At 54.8% G+C, this 17,767-nt stretch overlaps 1 protein-coding gene across 13 annotated transcripts in view; it reads left to right on the forward strand.

Moving 5' to 3' along the window:
* The window catches only part of MPRIP (myosin phosphatase Rho interacting protein), a 171,480-nt gene that overhangs the window by 142,020 nt on the left and 11,693 nt on the right, over positions 1-17,767 (forward strand). For 10 of the 13 annotated variants that reach the window (XM_036894042.2, XM_036894046.2, XM_036894044.2 and 7 more), the window contains 9 exons: positions 619-1,180; positions 2,913-3,029; positions 5,603-9,442; positions 12,772-12,919; positions 13,676-13,793; positions 15,027-15,186; positions 16,151-16,270; positions 17,008-17,094; positions 17,496-17,658. In XM_036894042.2, coding sequence (XP_036749937.2) covers positions 619-1,180; positions 2,913-3,029; positions 5,603-9,442; positions 12,772-12,919; positions 13,676-13,793; positions 15,027-15,186; positions 16,151-16,270; positions 17,008-17,094; positions 17,496-17,658 — 5,315 coding nt within the window. The remainder of the gene's footprint in view (positions 1-618; positions 1,181-2,912; positions 3,030-5,602; positions 9,443-12,771; positions 12,920-13,675; positions 13,794-15,026; positions 15,187-16,150; positions 16,271-17,007; positions 17,095-17,495; positions 17,659-17,767) is intronic. The other 3 variants (XM_036894048.2, XM_036894049.2, XM_036894043.2) reach the window with 2 other exon arrangements.

A 17,767-nucleotide genomic window follows, 5' to 3' on the forward strand; every position in this document is an offset into this window, starting at 1 on the left:
TGTTTGTGCCATGTGGGCTTTTACAGTTTGTGGAAAATATGGATTTTTTAGTGCTACGAGGCCAAGTCCCAAAACTCATTAGATGCAGACATCAGAGGCATGGGCCTGAGCTGTGTCCTCTCCTGGAGAGAGTGGAAGGCCACGGTCTTGCTACTGCTCCCGGCTTCCCATGTCATCCTCAAGTCCTACATGGTCAGTCACGAGCCTGGGCCAGTGTACATGTGCCACTGGGTCTGCCTCCCTCACAGCCTCTGTTGGATGGTGGCCCGGCCCAGCACAGCCTTAACGGAGCCCTGGGCCTTGGCTCTGAGCTGGGCAGGGCCCACATTTGCTCCATCCTTCCAGTGACAGGGCACTTTGCAGTTAGGGGACCCTCCTATGTCCTGCTGGAAACCTCTGGGCCATGTATGGTTCTTTCTTTCCCATCCCCACTCAGAACCTGGTTTGGGTTCCCTCCGAGGAAGTATTGATGGGGTAAAAGCAGAGTATTCTTTCTTCCCGACCCAGTGGGGCCACTGCTTGGATGGGAGCATGGGTGAGGGTGGTGGAGCTGGCCCTCTGCCTGGCTGGGCAGCCGTCACTAGGAGCCACACCTGACGGGCTGTTCATTGTCCCCAGCTCATTGCCAGAGGGAAAGAACCGGAGCAGCTCCTCCTTTGAGACCTGCCCAAGGCCCAGTGAAAAGCAGGAGCCAGAGCATGGGGAGCCAGACCATGAGCAGAGGAGGAGCCGGGCTCGGGAGCGGAGGCGGGAGGGGCGCTCCAAGACCTTTGACTGGGCCGAGTTCCGCCCCATACAGCAGGCCTTGGCTCAGGAGAGGGCTAGCGCCACAGCACCCACCGACACCCACCCTGAGGCAGAGCCAGGGGAGCTGGAGCGGGAGCGTGCGCGGCGACGGGAAGAACGCCGCAGGCGCATCGGGACACTCGATGCTGTGGACGGGCCAGGCACCGACGCAGCCCTCCGGATGGAGGTCGACCGGAGCCCGGGGCTACCTGGAGCCACTGACCTCAAGACACAGAATGTCCACGTGGAGATCGAGCAGCGGTGGCATCAGGTGGAGACCACCCCTCTCCGGGAGGAAAAGCAGGTTCCCATTACCCCCCTGCTGCTGTCCTCCTCTGAGGTTGGAAGTGATCAACTCTCCACTCATGAGCTGACCTCACTGCTGGAGAAGGAGGTAATGACCAGGAGTGGCCGTGGGCAGACAGGTGGCCAGGTTCCACGCAGTGACCTTCCCCTAGTACCTGCTGTGCATGGTGGTGGCCTGCATGGTTCAGCCACATAACACTGAGGGTAACATGGTCCTTCCCCTGAGGGACTTGTATACCACTTAGGGAGACAGACAGATGGATGTACTGGTCCTTGGTGTACAGTGCAGTGTGGTGGGGGTGCTGCTGGGCCTTTCCAGGATAGAAGAGTTCACCATATGGTGGGGGACTGCAATTTAGTGCCAGGAGTGGCCCCTGTCCTACCCTAGGCTGATCAGGGGGCCTTGTCTTACCCTGTTTCCAGCATGAATTAGAGATTCAGGCAGGGGAGGGTTGTGAGCATATTTAGGTTTCCATCTGCCCTGAGCAGCCCTGGGTCGAGGCAGAGACAAGCCCAATGCACTCAAAGAGATCTGATGACAATCAGTGGGACGGGCAGTGGAGGGGCAGGCAGCAAGAGGTAGAGGCTGGATTCTAGATATTCGGGGTGTAAAACAGAGGCCGTGGTGGGTGAGCCTGGCAGGCAGGGTAGGTGACCCCCACTATCCCACCGAGATGAAGGGTCCCCTGTGAGTTGTCATCTGGCGTGGCTGGCTGCACTGTGGAGATAAGTAAGCCAGTCCATGCGCTTCTAACAGAAGATGTTTCTTCATTAAAATCATCCAGAATCAAAGCCACAAAACTTAAACAGTAGATTTATAAGTCTCAGTAGAGTTCCATGGCCAGGGAGGTATGGCCTTGTACCTGCCTTTTAAGAATACTCAACAGTATGTTTCCTTTTATATAAGTAGCTAATTAAAGTTAAAGATTTGCCACTTTGGCCTTTCACTTTTCATCTTTTCCCTATTTTATTAAATCTGTGGGGTTAACATCTATCATTAGCATTAACACTTGGATTTTTTTCCATTTTCTATGCCTCTTATAAAATAACAGTGTAAGCTTCCAGTGCTCCAAACTGCCAGAATGGGCCTGTTGCCCAGCAGGCCACACACTAGGCCATGAATTTGTTTTAGACAGCAGTGTCCATCAGCCCAGGGTCACCATCCTTCTCCCAGCACAGCCTGGCAGCACCCTGTTTGTCTGCTGCCTGCCCAGCTCCCCTGGGGGCAGGGCAGGGTGGGTGGCCCATGCAGCCCAGTGTCCGGTAGGCACCTGGGAAATACCCAGGGCAGAGGTGGAACGGTGAGTGAATGAATGCAATGCTGTGGAAAGCAGTGTGAAGTAGCTTGTTCACTTCTACACCTTGTGGAACTTTCAGGAGCCTTTTTAAAAACAGAATTTTATGTGGAATCCAATGTATAAAACTGGTGGAAGCCAAGGCAGGGCCTGGATTGAGGCCTGCCTAGAGGCAGCACTGGCCTATTTGACCATCCTGAGGAAACCACAAGGACCCGGCAGGGTGTCTTCCTTCTGACGCAGGCACAAAGCCCTTCCTTCCTGATGGGGCCTGCATGTTGGGTCCTTAAGCAGGTGTGATTATGTGGGTGCCCAGGGTAATGAGGACGCTGGTGTTGTTTACAGCCCGAGCTAGAACCTTTGGTTCCAGATGCTGCAGGTAAAGGCCCACTTAGCATATCTGCTGACGTGAGTCCCATGTGTGCCAGCCCAGCCAGTCGGGAAGGCCACTGTGGGCCTGCGCTATGTGCTGCCTCCACTTGTTACCATTATTTTGCTTAAAACTGTGTGTCTTTTTGCCCACAGTTGGAACAGAGCCAGAAGGAGGCCTCAGATCTTTTGGAGCAGAACCGGCTCCTGCAGGACCAGCTGAGGGTGGCTCTGGGCCGGGAACAGAGTGCCCGGGAAGGCTACGTGCTACAGGTAGGGCTAAGGGGCTGCGTTGGCCCTTGAGGTATGCTCAGGGGCTTCAAAGCTAAGGGCCCAGGCAGGCTAGGAATGTGCAAAACCTGACTGAGCGGGGTCAGCCTCTCCTAAGCGTCGCACCTTTGGGCTTCTCTGCTGCAGGATCAGGGCTCTCAATACAGTAGAACCTGTTTATTTTTCTTCCTCGTGTGACAGTTTGGAGAATCTGCCTGAAACCACTATATCTAAGGGTGTTTTTTATTTGTTTTTTTAATAAAATAGTTTGGTTGTCTCTCCTTTTTGGTTCTCAGAATACCTGATACATACTTACTATAAATATCATGTTCTTGCATGTCATTTCTACTTATTTTCACAATAACAGTGTAGGCCCATTTTACAGACTGAAGAAACTGAGTAACAGCCAGGTGCCTCCTACAACCAAGTGAGTACAGAGCTGGAGCTGGTTCCCCTTCCCTGACTGGGTCTGTGCCACACTGGCAGGGCAAATGGGCTATTTCCACTAGGCTGGTGGCCCCACTTCTTACTTTCTGCCTAGGCTGAGGTTTCTCAGCGAAAAGTGGCCATCCAGCCTGAGCCAGCCCACCCAGTAGCCTACAGGGGAGATGACAGCAGCAGTCTGAGTCATGAGCTGAGGTCTCCCAGAGGTCTCTGTGCCAGAGCCCTGGCCACCAGGCAGGGTCACAGGGAGGAGCAAGCACTGACACAGGCATCTGGCCAGGTAGTGGGGGTCTCCTGGATGGGGTGGGCCAGCATGACCTTGTCATCCTAAAGCAGTCTGGGCCCCATTCTGATTCTTAGTACAGAACGACATATTCCTGCCCCATCGAGCTGGTGTGCCAATGGGGTGAGTGATTGACAAGTGAGTGCCAGGGAAAGCAAAATGGGGTGCTGGATGGAGAGGAGCCTGAGCTCTCACCAAGGCCAAGACCAGCAGAATCCAGCACCCCTCCCTGCAGTGTCAGCCTCTATTCCTGTGTAGACTCAGCCCTTATCCCCAAGGGCCTTTCCAGCTTTCAGTGACACAGAGGCTCTGTGATAAGTTGCTGTGTTTACATGTCCAGATCACAGCCTACTGGTCTCTGTGGTCCAGATTGTCCCAGGGAGCCTGTGTTCCCTCTGGACAGTTTACCTTCCTCCTCTCTCCATGCCATTCTTGCTGCATGTTCCCTCCACCTTCTCTTTTTCCCCCAGCTTGACCATGGCCCTGGGTTCCCCTTGTGCCCTGCACCCTCCCCAGCCCCTTCACCATAGTTACTGCTGTGCCCAGTTCAGACTCTCAGGCACCAGGAAGTGGTGATGGGCATCTCTCTTTCCTACACATCTCACCTTAGGGCTTTCTGGATCATTTGTGCAAACCCCAGGTTTTGGAGGTGTCTCTTTAAACCTTAGTTGCGCCTTATCCTACTTGAACTGTGTATCAGCTGTGGATTCTAGCAGCAGATTTTGCACATTGCTAACCTGAGGACCTGCTTCCCAAATTGGGTGATTGCCAGCCAGAGCCCGGCTCAACACTTGCCCACCATGTCTAACAATAGGTTACTTTTAGCCTCCCTTTAGCTTTAAAAAGGCTTATTATCAAAAGTGTGAATGAGCGAGGGCCTTTGTGGGTTAAGGGTCTGGAGGAACTGGCCACTTGGGGTGGGCACTGTTCTAACTGTGCTGGGAGGAGGAGCTTGCATGGTTTGGACTTGGAGCGTGGAGTGTAATGTATCCTGAGTGTCACATCTGTGGCGTCCCCACCGACAAACCTAGAAGGAGCCACAGGCAGGCCAAATTCTTAGGCTGGGCCGTTCTCACTCGTGTTTCTGTTCTTGTTTCCCTGTATTAATTAGTTCTGTCCATTCTGCATGCCTTTCAGTTTGGGGAGTTTTGTTTCATTTGTGTTTTGTTCTCTGTGTTTGCATGCTTCACTTTCTTATTTTGAATTCCACAAAAGTTTGTTTGTTTTGTTGATTATCACATTTTACTCCATGGTTTCCGTTTTCCCTCATTTTGTCTTCTTGCAGGTAGAGATTAGTTCTTCCTGTTACTGTAGAGGATGGGCTCCACTTCCCAAAGGAAAATGTTTTGGATGTCACCTCACTGACATCCCCGAGCAGTTGCCTCCCTTCCTTCTCTCCCTGTCGTAGAAGGAAGTGACGTCACCACCACAGCCTGCGTCCTGCACTTTGCTAGGGTTTGTCATCTCCAGCCCACGTGTACCTTTTGTTTTGCAAAACAAACAAAGAGACCCCGGTGCTCCCCCACTGTCCTTCACCAGCGCTCCCTCAGTCTTCCTTTTGCTTATCAGTGTGTTCATTATTCAGTTGCGTTTGGTTTATTTCTCCTAGAAGCTATTCGGTTAGAGCTGTTTTGATGTGATTGTCCGTGTTTTCTGTTTACCTGGAAGCAGCTACTTACCAAAAAAATTAAGATGATTTGCCGGATATTTTTTTAATGAAAAAATTGTGCAAAGGATAAAAGGCAAACCCACCATGGAGCTTTTCTGTGATTGACCCTGGCCAGAGGTGTGACACTCAGAACTGGGAGGCCGGAGTGTTACTAACCACTGTTTAATCGGTTTTTTTAAGACTGAAGTGGCCACCTCCCCATCCGGTGCCTGGCAGAGGCTCCATAGAGTCAGCCAAGATCTCCAAAGCGAGCTGGAGGCCCAGTGCCAGCGCCAGGAGCTGATCACGCAGCAGATTCAGACTCTGAAGCGTAGCTATGGGGAGGCCAAGGACGCGATCCGGCACCACGAGGCCGAGATCCGGAGCCTCCAGGCGAGGCTCAGCAATGCCACCGCTGAGCTTGCCATCAAGGAGCAGGCATTGGCCAAGCTCAAGGGTGACCTGAAGCTGGAGAAGGACAAGGTCCATGAGCAGCTGGAGGAGTGGCAACACAGTGAGGCCGCACTGAGTGGTCAGCTGCAGGCCAGTGAGCAGAAGCTCAAGAGCGCGGAAGCCCTGCTGCTGGAGAAGACGCAGGAGCTGCGGGACCTGGAAATGCAGCAGGCCCTGCAGAGGGACCGGCAGAAGGAGGTGCAGAGGCTGCAAGAGCGCATTGCTGACCTCAGCCAGCAACTCGGCACCAGTGAGCAGGCCCAGAGGCTGATGGAGGAGAAGCTGCAGAGGAACTATGAGCTGCTGCTGGAGAGCTGCGAGAAGGAAAAGCAGGCACTGCTGCAGAACCTGAAGGAGGTGGAGGACAAGGCCAGCGCGTATGAGGATCAGCTCCAGGGCCACGAGCAGCAGCTAGAGGTCCTCCAGAAGGAGAAGCTGAGCGCTAAGTTTGAGGGCAGTGCGGTAGTGCATCAGCTGGAGGAGCAGCTGGAGATGAAGGAGGCCAGCATCCAGAAGCTGGCCGTGCACGTCCAGAGCCTCAGAGATGAGCGGGACCTGATCAGGCAGCAGTTCCAGGAGCTGACGGACCGCATCGCTCTGTCTGACGGGGATGCAGCCGAGCTTCGGGAGAAGCTGAGGGGGAGAGAGGCGGAATACCAGAGCCTGGAGCGCTCCTACAGGAGGGCAGCCGGCCAGCTGCAGAGCGTGCACACCCTGCTGAGTGAGAGGGAAGGTGAGCTGAAGCACATCAAAGCAGTGCACGAGGAAGCCCTGGGGAAGAAGGACCAGGACCTCAGTGAGGCTTTAGCTAGAATGGTGGCCTTGGGAAGCAGCTTACAGGAAAAAGAAATGAAGCTGCAGGCAAAGGAAGAGATTTTAAGGAAATTTGCAAAGGAGTCTCCTGAGGACACAGAGGAGCCGCAGAGCCCCCTGGCTGAAGCAGAGGAGGATGGTGGTGTGCTCCTAGGCCCACAGCTCCAAGCAGCCAGTGCATCTCCAGGCTTCCCACACTCGAGGCTTAGGGATGAGGACCTGGGGGAGGAACATGGTAACAGCAGCTCCAGGAGAGAAGAGAGCATGGTGCCCCTGAGGTTGGAAGTGCCTGACAGGGAGGGGCACCTGCAAGGCACAACAAAACCTGACCAGGGAGTGCCTGGTGTTAAAAGGCAAAGAATCCGGTTCTCCACCATCCAGTGCCAAAAATACACTCATGCCGATGGGTCCGAGAAGACCTGGACCAGCAGTACATCCTCTGACACCAGTCAGGACCGGTCACCCTCAGAGGAAAGCATGTCATCAGAGGCCACCCCCAGCTCGCTGCCTGCGACCAGTGACTCTGATACCCACCTCTCCATAATACATTCTCTGGAGACCAAGCTCTACATCACAGAGGAGAAGCTCAAAGATGTGACGGTGAAGCTGGAGAGCCAGCAGGGCCAGAGCCAGGAGGCCCTGCTCTCGCTGCACCAGCAGTGGGCTGGCACTGAGGCGCGGCTCCGTGAGCAGCTCCGCGCCAGCCTGCTCCAGGTTGGAGCTCTGGCCTCCCAGCTGGAGCAGGAAAGACAGGCAAGGGCAAAGGTTGTCAAAAATCACATTGGGGAGCTTGGTGATTTCCAGATAAAAAACAGTCAGGCCCTGGCTTGTTTAGCAAACTGCCGAGAACAGCTACGATCTCTGCCAGGGGCTGGCCAGGAGGAAGTACAGGACGCAGGAGCAGGCCTCCTGGCCAGTGTGGAGTGCGCACTAGTCCGCACCAGCCATGCCCTGAGCCACTGGCCAACTCCTGCAGACAGCGGGGCCCATGCTCAGCCAGAAGAAAGACATTTCTTGGAGAAAGGGGAAGTGACTTCACAGCCACCAAACTGGCCCGAACTGACTGAGCAGGAGCAGCTGAAGCTCCTTTCTGATCAAATAGCTCTGGAAGCCTCACTGATAAACCAAATAGCAGACTCTTTGAAAAACACAACATCAAATATCTCTCACATTCTCCATGAGGTTTCCCAGTCAGAAAAGTCACCACTGGAGTCTGAGAGTGCTGGATCCCCAGCAGATACCTGGGCCAAGAAGGTGCTGGTGGACAGTGAGTTCTGGAGCCAGGTGGAGTCCCTGAGTGAGCACCTGGGGGCCCTAGGGGGAGAAGCAGCCAGCGCACCAGGAGGTGGGCAGCAGCATGTCCCACAAACCCTGGTCCCTGCCCTGGCAGATGCCACATGGGTCAGGGCCGAGCTCAGCTTTGCTGTGGAGTCAGCAAGGGAGTCCTTCCACCGCAGGTTGCAGGGCATCCAGGAGACCCTGCAGGGGACCCAGGTGGCCCTGCAGCAGCACAAGAGTTTGCTGGGGGAAATCCTGGGAGCCTATCGAACCCCTGACTTTGAGAGAGTGATGCAGCAGGTCTCAGAAGCCGTCAAGCTTCCAGCAGGCACTGAAAACATTGTACAAGTGTCCTGGGACTTGGGCCCATTAGAAGTACTGAGTCATCAAGCTGTGGCCAGCTCCCAAGAGCCCTTTCACTTGTCCAGCCAGAGCTCTGGGGCCCTTGTTGCTATTCAGGAAGAACTCGCCCTACAGCTTAAAGATAAGGCCAGCCTCTTAGGGGAGATAGCTGCTGCTTTAACCTCCCTTTCCCCTGTGGAATCGGTAAGAAATTGTCAGAAGCTTCTCCAGGCATCCTGGAATCTCTCCTATAGTACTTGTTTGGGAAGCCTGGGTCAGTATTCTTCACTGTTAGTTCAAGATGCAATTATTCAAGCTCAGGTGTGTTATGCCACCTGCAAGATCCGCCTGGGGTATGAAAGGGAACTCCAGCGCTGCAAGGAGTCCTGGCAGAGCAGGGAGGCCTCCTGCCAGGAGCCGGCTGTGGGAGCCTTAAGGGAGGAGTACGAGGAACTTCTCCGGAAGCAGAAGAGCGAGTACCTGGAAGTGATTGCCATAGTTGAAAGGGAAAATGAAGAGCTCAAGGTCAAGGTCACCCAGCTGGACCACCAGCAGAGGTGTCTGGGAGAAGTAGAAAGCAAGCACAGTGCGAGCATGTTTGCCCTGCAGGGCAGGTACGAGGAGCAGATGAGGTGTGTGGTGGAGCAACTGAACAGAGCCGAGAATACGCTGCAGGCTGAGCACAGCCGGGTCCTTGGCCAGCTGGACGCCTCACTCAAAGACAGGCACGACCTGGAGAGGCACCACGTGGAGCAGATACAGACTCTGGAGGACAGGTTCCAGCTCAAGGTCAGAGAGCTGCAGACCATCCATGAGGAAGAGCTGAGGGCCTTGCAGGAGCACTACTCGCAAAGCCTGCAGTGCCTGCAGGAGACACTCCACCACTACCAGGGGCAGCACCCTGAGGTGCTGCCGACCCCCAGCCCTCCGAGCAGCCCCCACCAGCCGCCCTCCTCCAGCTGGCCTGCTGACCAGCCCAGGAATGCTTTGCAAGCAGCCGACAGGGAGGCTGACTCCATGATAGGGCTGAGGGAGCGCATCCAGGAGCTGGAGGCCCAAATGGGCGTCATGCGGGAGGAGCTGGAGCACAAAGACCTGCAGGGCGGCGCGGCCACGCTGCGGGAGAAGTACCAGAAAGACTTTGAGAACCTGAAGGTCTTGAAGCATCATTTAATTCGCAAAGCTGTCTGGGGGCAGTGTCTGGCGCCTCCGACTCTCAGGGTGGAGTGACTCAGGGAGACGTTGCTGCCTCTGAGTTGCTGGTTGACGGTCTGTTCTACCCTGGAGTCCTCACTGACCATGGTGTGGTCTCAGAGCAGGGCCTGGGCGAGGGGCTAGCTCTCTGTTCACCATCCCCAGCAGGAACCAGGACTAGTGGAAGGAGAGCAGGGTCACTGCGAGAGAGCCCACGTGGCCTCCCCCTCACCTTCCTGCCCGGCCTCTCCCTGTGCCCCAGCAGGGGAAGCCTCCCCCTTCCCGTCCCAGCCTGGGAAGAGCCCAGGAGAGGGGCCAGAGGCGCCCCTGGAGGACTGTCTCCTTCTAACTAAGAGAGCAGAGTTGGGGTCCCCAAAATATCTGTGAGGTGGTGTCCAAGGCCACTCTCCTGTCCCAACCCAGGGGAACTGGTGTGCTTAATAAGCACTCTGAGAAAGAAGGTCTTTTCTACTGGACTCAGCTTTCAGCCTTCTCCGGGGGCTTTGAGAAATGCCCATTCCCTGGTAACTGTGCCCTGTACCCTGACCCTGCTTCACACTCTGCCTTCTCAGGCACTGGCACTCTAAGGAGACATTGCCATGCCCCTTGGGCCTGGGCTGTGTTGGGCAGCCTGGGGCCCGGCCCAAACCTCTGTAACCGGAGATGCTCTCCTGTGTGCATATGGGCTTCCTTGTCCTTTAAGCTTCTCGGCATCCTCGTCCTGAGCTCCTTGCCTAGAGGCCCAGACACCTCGCAAACCCCAGGCAGGCCTCGGGTGAGGGGAGCCAGCGCTGCTTGGCTCCTGGGCTGCAGACGGCTGCCTGCCCCCACCCCACTCCCGCCAGGCACTGTGCTGACTGCCGCCAGCAGGACACCGTAGCTCTGTCCCCATCGCTCATTCCTCTGGCTCTGAAAGAAAGCTGGGCATCAGCAGGGTGTTCTTTCCTCCGGGCGGCGGCACAGCCCAGGAGTCAGAGAGGCCTGTGCTTGTCAGCGAGGTGCAGGCAGCTCAGAGGCCATTTCACTGTTCTTCCCAAGTCAGTCAAACCCTTTGAAACTTGTGAATCATGAGAAAGGGCTCTTTTCCAAAAGTACACAAATCATGCTCCCTGGGGTGATCAGTGCATGTGGGCACAGCATTCAGATGGGCCACATGTGCCTTTAAAAGTGATTTGCACCATTACCTGGTGGCCTTCTCCCAGAGCACCCAGCAGCTTTCCATGATACCTGGCAGGTCGCGTGGGCAGGTGCCCGGGCACATACAGACCTTGCATTTGCCTCCCCACCACAGAGAACTACAGATCTGTTCCACTAGGGCCCCTGCTCAGTAAGGCGATCACAGCTCCACGTCCATCAGCTGGGCATCACTAAGGCCCAGTTAGCAAGTCAAAGAGAAGACTGTTGACAGACTGGCCACAGATTGTGCCAGACCCAGCATGCCCAGTGATGATGCAGCCTGTCTGTATCTGGTGGTCTCATCACTTCCCTTGAGACACCTGAAATTACAATGACATACCGTTCTTGAGATGGCCCAGCTAATGGCTGTTACTTTCTGCAGATATTTTCCATGTCAGGGAGACTGGAGTTTTGACCTTAACAGCCCCTCTTCTGACAGCTGCAGACTGACACCTTCCCTCATGACTGCCCAGTAATCATTGAGGAACTTTGATCCCAGGAATTAGTATCTTAAAAGTTTGATTATAGATTAGTCATTTTTTAACACATGCTCTCCAAGGAAGCAGCTGGTTTTTAAAGATAGTGTTTCTGTAGGAATAATTTTAACCCTTATTCTAAAGCACTCAAATCAGACTAAAATTTGTAAGACCTACGAGCTGAGAAGCCATGTGTGAGCCAAAGCATTGGAAGGGAAGGTGAGGGACTCGGAGCAGGTGCAGGGCCAGGGGCCACTGCTGTAGGATTCCTCCAGTGGTCCTGCAGTGGGAGGGCAGGGAGGGGACCACCAGCTTCCAGGTGGAAACCTGTGGGGGAAGGAAGGCCCACTTAATGGTGGGCAACAGTTAAGACCATTTGCCCCATGCAGTGAAATCCAGACTATGACCGTGAGTTTGAAAATAACTGAATGGGGACCCTCAGAAAGGCCACTCAACTACTGTAGGGACTCTGACAGGGACCCCAAGCATGGTGATTTCTTGGTATCCTTCCTTGAATCTGTGTGCAGGAAGACTGGCCAAATAGCATGGGGCTGGTGAGGGGGATCCCTCTCCACAGTACTTGAATTTGAAATGTCACAGTCTTTGTGACATTAGAAAGCCACACTCTTCCGGTTTTTAAAAATCACGGAGAGGCGTGATCCCCACTCTGAAACAGGTGCTGCAAGGGTTTAGACAGAAAATGGGCCACCATGCATGGAACAGCTGCATGTAGCACCTGTTGTAGCTGTGTGGCGTGCTTGCCTGCCCCGATGGCAGTATCTCCAGTGAGCCGGGCCTGGGCTTCCCCATGTGCCCAGGTGGGATGGTTTGGTCCCATCTTCAGGCGTACCTGTGTCTTTCCCCTTAATTTATGTCCAGGTAATAAACCTCCCCAGGTTGTAACAAGGCACGGACAAATCCAGAGAGCAGTCTTCTGTTGTGTGTCTTGGTATGATTATCGGAGTCCCAAATTAGTGCCCCTCTGTGTGCTCCTTCAAAAGAAAAGAGGACGAGGAGGAGGAGGCAGGCTGAAGGGGGGAGATCTGACTCCCTCTGGGCACACGGGACATCAGTGGCCAGGTCGGATGGCCAGTTCGCACTAGGCTGCCAGTCATTTGCAGGGTGGCCCTGGCTCCCACCAGCTGACCAAGACAGCTCACTATATATTTATGAAATGCCCAGTTTGTGACTGGCACTGAGAGCCTCTCACTGTATAACTCAAACCAGATGCAGCCAGCCTCTACACGTTCATACTCTTCTCCCACCTTCTTGTTCACCCTGGCAGTAATTCTGTAAACATCCACAACTGGTTGTTGTAAATTCCAGTGCAACCTCTTCTCACACACAATAGCTGCTCTTTCCACAGAAAAATGGTATTCAGAACAATCACAGAAATAAGGCAGAATGTGTCCGTGTAAACTCCCCTTTCTAAGTGTGCTCTGATAACAGAAAAGTGCCCAGAAGCATTAGTGAGAGCTCTGGACAGCCTTCAGATGGCCCTGCTGGCCCAGTGCGCGGCTTCAGGGAACATGTTGTCTACACCACAGAGTGCCAAGGGGGCAGGGAGGCTGGTTTAAACAGGGATGCCCACTCTAAAGGTCAAGGAAGAATCCACAGAGCCCCTTGTGCATGTTGCAGGCCACATGTGAGCGAGGCTTTGCAGCAATGGAAGAAACGCACCAGAAGAAGATCGAAGACCTGCAGAGGCAGCACCAGCGGGAGCTGGAGAAGCTGCGGGAGGAGAAGGACCGCCTCCTGGCTGAGGAGACCGCGGCCACCATCTCAGGTGGGCCTGCTCTGGTGGCCAGCTTGACCCTGTGGGCAGGACACATGGCAGACTTTTACCTGGGCTGGATGTATACCTCAGAGCAGTGACTGGCCTTCACTCTGCCTCTAGGCTGAGGTTTAAGCTTCATTGTCAAAGAGCATTCTTTAAGAGTTCTGAGAAAAGCCTTTCTGTCAGAGCCCTCTGAGAGCCCACAGCCCAGATGTCCATGGTGATCAGCACAGCCAGCCACGTGTGAGGGGCTGTCCCCAGTCCGTGATTAGTTTCCCTCCAAGAGACATGACACCTGTCGGCACAAGGCCCCCTCTGCCCGGAATGCCCCGAAACATCAGAGCACAGATGTCCCATAGCTTCTGCCCCACAGAGGGGCTCTGCCACACAGTCTGAATGCACTCCACTGTCAGTGTTACATTGCCTTCCCTTTGCATAATTATACTTTACAATGGTTTAGTATTTTAGAACTGAGGAAGGAAATATGCCAGCCTTACAGCTTGCTTGTTTTATACTCATGCTAGAATCTAACATTGACATTTATTTACTCAGTCTGGTTTTCTCCTAACTCTAATAAATGTACCTGCACCCCTTTTGTGAGGGGAGTTCCCTAGGAATTCTCCCAGCTGCACCCACCTGAGAGAACTGGCTTGGGAGAGGCAGCTGACTGCTGCTGGAGTAAAATTAGCAGCAGCAGAGGTCAGGTATCCTCTCTGTCTTGCACCCCCAAGCCTGTTGGTGCTAACAGCATGTCCTTGCCTGCAGCCATCGAAGCCATGAAGAACGCCCACCGGGAGGAGATGGAGCGTGAGCTGGAGAAGAGCCAGCGGTCCCAGATCAGCAGCAGCAATTCAGACATTGAGGCCCTGCGGAGGCAGCACCTGTGAGTCGGCTTCCTGCCCACAGGAGGCAGCCCAGGAGGGAGAGGGGCTGAAGGAAAGTCCTTCAGACAGGGAGCCTTCCCTGCGTCTTCATAGGGCCACAAAGGTGTGTTCCTGAGGGTGGTATAGCTGAGGGCAGTTCAGAGCCTTCTTCCCCGATGTGCTGAGCACCATGTGGACGTCAGGCAGCCACTGGCTTTCATGACCCAGGCGGGCTTCCTGTTACTAAAACAAACAGACTGATCACTGACATCTAAAGAAGAGGCAGCCAAGGACATTTTGTAAATACTAGCGGTTCTCCAGGACCGATCTCAGAGGCCATGCCCTGGAATTTGCTGTCTGTCTTAGCTACTGCCTCCCCACTAGCTTACAAGGAGGGAAGCTAGCTGGTCTAGTGCCTGTGCCCTGTGGCTGTGGCAGAAATGGCTGTAATCCCTACTTTTTAAAAAAAGGACTTGCACTTACTCCCTCTGCACAGGCGAGAGGGAAGAGCACGCGCCAGCAGGCTGCTTTTCAGTTTCCCTCGGTAGAACCCGCACCCGCTGACCTGGCCACTGCGAGAGCCGTGCAGAGCTAGCCTGTGCCGTGGGGCTTGGGGACATCGCAGAGCCCAGGTCCCTGCGTCTTCTGTGCTCCTGCTCAGGGCAGTCAGGGCCAGGCCGGGCAGGCGGCATCCTTCGCACTACAGTCACACCCATCTGGCTGGAGGGGGTGACAGGTGCGTGGGGCCTAGGCAGCTGCCTGAGGTTCCACAGTGGGAGAAGCAGCCCTGCTCAAGGAGTCCAGGGTAACTGAGAACAGTGTCACAGGCTTTGGTTTTCTTAGTGTGGCTGGAGCCTGGTACTGGGTTATCAGATACAGATTGCCTCAAAGTTACGGCTGAAAACAAAGCCAAGCCAAGCCTGCCTTCTCTCAGAAAGAGGACCTTTTTTGGGCACGGATGAGTGAATTCTCTCCTGACATCTCAAGAGAAGTTTTGTCTGTGAAACTATGAAGCAGCTTGAAAGAGGACGACAAAGGATGCAGAATAGATTTCTGTAAACCTGAAGTGCCTCTTAACTGATCCTTTATTTAGTTGGGCACAAACTTGGGACAACAAAATGCACAGGGTCTGCTCTCTGCCGCTCGGCTCCTCCCACTGTGTCTCATCGCCCCTCATTTCACGACCAGGCACAGAGCCTGTCCGGCCTGGGCCGAGGGTGTGGGCAGAGGAGTGAGCGGTGCCCTCTCCCCAGGGAGGAGCTGCAGTCGGTGCAGCGGGAGCTGGAGGTCCTCTCGGAGCAGTACTCACAGAAGTGCCTGGAGAATGCCCACCTGGCCCAGGCACTGGAGGCTGAGCGGCAGGCCCTGCGGCAGTGCCAGCGGGAGAACCAGGAGCTCAACGCCCACAACCAGGTGAGCCCATGCTGCGCTGGGGCCACACCTCCTTAGAGGAGGCTCCAAGAATCCCTGAGCCGCAGAGCAGCCGCATGACCTGTAGGCACCCCCCTAGTGCATTGGCAAAGACTCCCTGCAGGAGGTGGGGCTAGGGCTTGCCTGCGACGTGTTGTCTAAGTTAGGGGCGTCTCTGCCTGCGGCCCCTTGGAGACTGGAGGCTCCAAGATGTTTCGGTGTCTCCTCCAGGTGCCTCTGCGCTCCTGCTTTGTCCTTGCTGGGTGGCGCTTGGGCCCTCACACCTGGCCCAGGTCTCCTATCCCCAAGGCTGAGACCAGGTTTCAGCATCTCCCAGTCAAGACCATACACTGCCCACATTTATTTTGTCAGATTTTTCTCTTAATATTTTCCTGCTCCTCAGAAAATTGGGGTACATTTAAAATCCTGGCTAATGGAAAGGCTTGAGGTATAGGGTTATTTAGTTCAGTATAAGCCTCTTGTGGGTACCAAATCGAACCTCGTCCCCATGACCCTCCCACTGTACCCCCCGGGCCTTAAGCAGACACACGGCCTCTGGGCATGTAGCTCCCCTGTGAGGGAGCCTTGGCAGGACTGGCTCCACGTAGTCACCATGGCAGCCCAAGGTGACCACCTGTCCGTTGAAAGAAGGTTAAGAAAGTGGGTGGGGAGGGCAGCAGGGCTAACCCTGCAGAAGCAGCAGTGAGGACGGGTTCAGGGTCAGAAGCCCCTCACACACAGCTCTCCAGATGCACAGCTAAGCAGACAGCTCTGCGGGGACGGACGTCCTGGGCGGTGACCACCTCACACGTGAAATCTGAAGGTGCACGAGCCCTCCTGTGGTCTCCTGTGCTCACACATCTCTGCCTGCTGCTTGTGGGAAAACAACGTCTCCTGGTCGTGCTGCGCACATGGCCCCAAGCAGCACTGTTGCATGTCCCTGTTCTCTTGTGATGCTGTCCCCCAGGAGCTAAACAACCGCCTGGCTGCGGAGATCGCCCGGTTACGAACGCTGCTGACTGGGGACACTGGTGGGGAGGCCGCTGGCTCACCTCTCACACAGGGGAAGGATGCCTATGAGTTAGAGGTACACTTGGAGCTAAGCCCCCCTTTACCCAGCTCTGCACTGCATGAGCCCCAGGTGGGGGTCAGGGAGGGCCTTGCTTGCAGTGTCACTGCAGGAATGAGACTGGAGACAGCGAGAAGGGAAGGATGCGGGAAGGCCCCAGCCACCCCAGGGCGCCAAAGAGGAGCACTCACCCAGGTGGTGTCCCCAGAGGAGGGACTGCTCAACTCAAGGCCACTCCACAAACACGAACCACCCAAAATGAATCATCTAATAACTGTTGGAACAGACAGCTCCGTGAGATTCTGTAACACCCTGATACTCAGGATCATGGAGGTTCATTTTAAGTCAGAAAGATGGATTTTTGTGTATAAGGTGTTCTTTTGTAAAGCACTTAGATTTCTCTCCATTCAATTAAAATTCCATCATGAAAACAGCTCATATTGAATGATGTGGAGAAGTTGAGTTCAACACAAGTTACAACAGGATGCCCTTGAGGGCTCACCAAGGTCCCTGGGGTTCCTGGGTCCAGGGGCAATTGCAGTGGTATCTGCTCTCTTCTTCCCATTTCTGCACGTAACATAGAAGCTGTTAGCAGTGTTTGACCCACATCAGCTGGCACTTGGCTCTTAGATGTTGGTGAGCATGGGAGAGAGCCACCTGCTCATTGTGGGTTGGCGGGGGGCCTCTGCTCACCTCTCCACCATTGCCCTTGGAACTAAGGAAGTCCCTTTGCTCTAATGTTTGTCTCGTTTTAGGTCTTATTGCGGGTCAAGGAATCGGAAATACAGTACCTAAAGCAGGAGATCAGCTCTCTCAAGGATGAGCTGCAGACGGCATTACGGGTAATGTCCATCACCTTCAGGGGGCATCTGGAGAATGGGCTCAGGGCAGGGACACATGCCTCAGGAACTGAGAGGGCCTCCCTGTGTGCCCACATCACAGGCTGCTCTAAGAGCAGGTCTCATTTCCATGAGGAATGTGGTTTCAAACTTGAGTTCTCTGAAAATGCCAGCCTACAACAGGTGGGGTGCAGATGAGCCCGCCCTGTCCCGCGGGGTCCTAACTCTGCATGCCTCTGGGGCCCTGGTGGTGACAGGGAGACTGGGAGAAATGCCATCCTGGGAAAGGAGAGTTTGGTGAAGCCTGCCAGTCTCCTTCAGGGTGTTCCTGGAGTCAGAGAGGAGATGGCAGAACCTCCTGGCCTGGCCATGATCCCCATCCGCTCCTGTCCCTTGTCCCTAAGGAAAAGAAGTACGCCAGTGACAAGTACAAGGACATCTACACCGAGCTCAGCATCGTGAGGGCCAAGGCGGACTGCGACGTCAGCAGGCTGCGGGAGCAGCTGAAGGCTGCCACAGAGGCACTGGGCGAAAAGCCCCCTGAACACACCCCTGTGACAGGATACGGTGGGTCCCCAGGCTCCAGGGCACAGCAGTGGCCTGGGCTGATGTGTGCGGTTTTACTGGCTCTTAATTCAAAATGGGGGGAACCAACTAGTCTCTGTGGCTAATAGAG

Source organism: Manis pentadactyla, chromosome 4, assembly GCF_030020395.1.
Source record: "Manis pentadactyla isolate mManPen7 chromosome 4, mManPen7.hap1, whole genome shotgun sequence".
NCBI classification, from domain to species: domain Eukaryota; kingdom Metazoa; phylum Chordata; class Mammalia; order Pholidota; family Manidae; genus Manis; species Manis pentadactyla.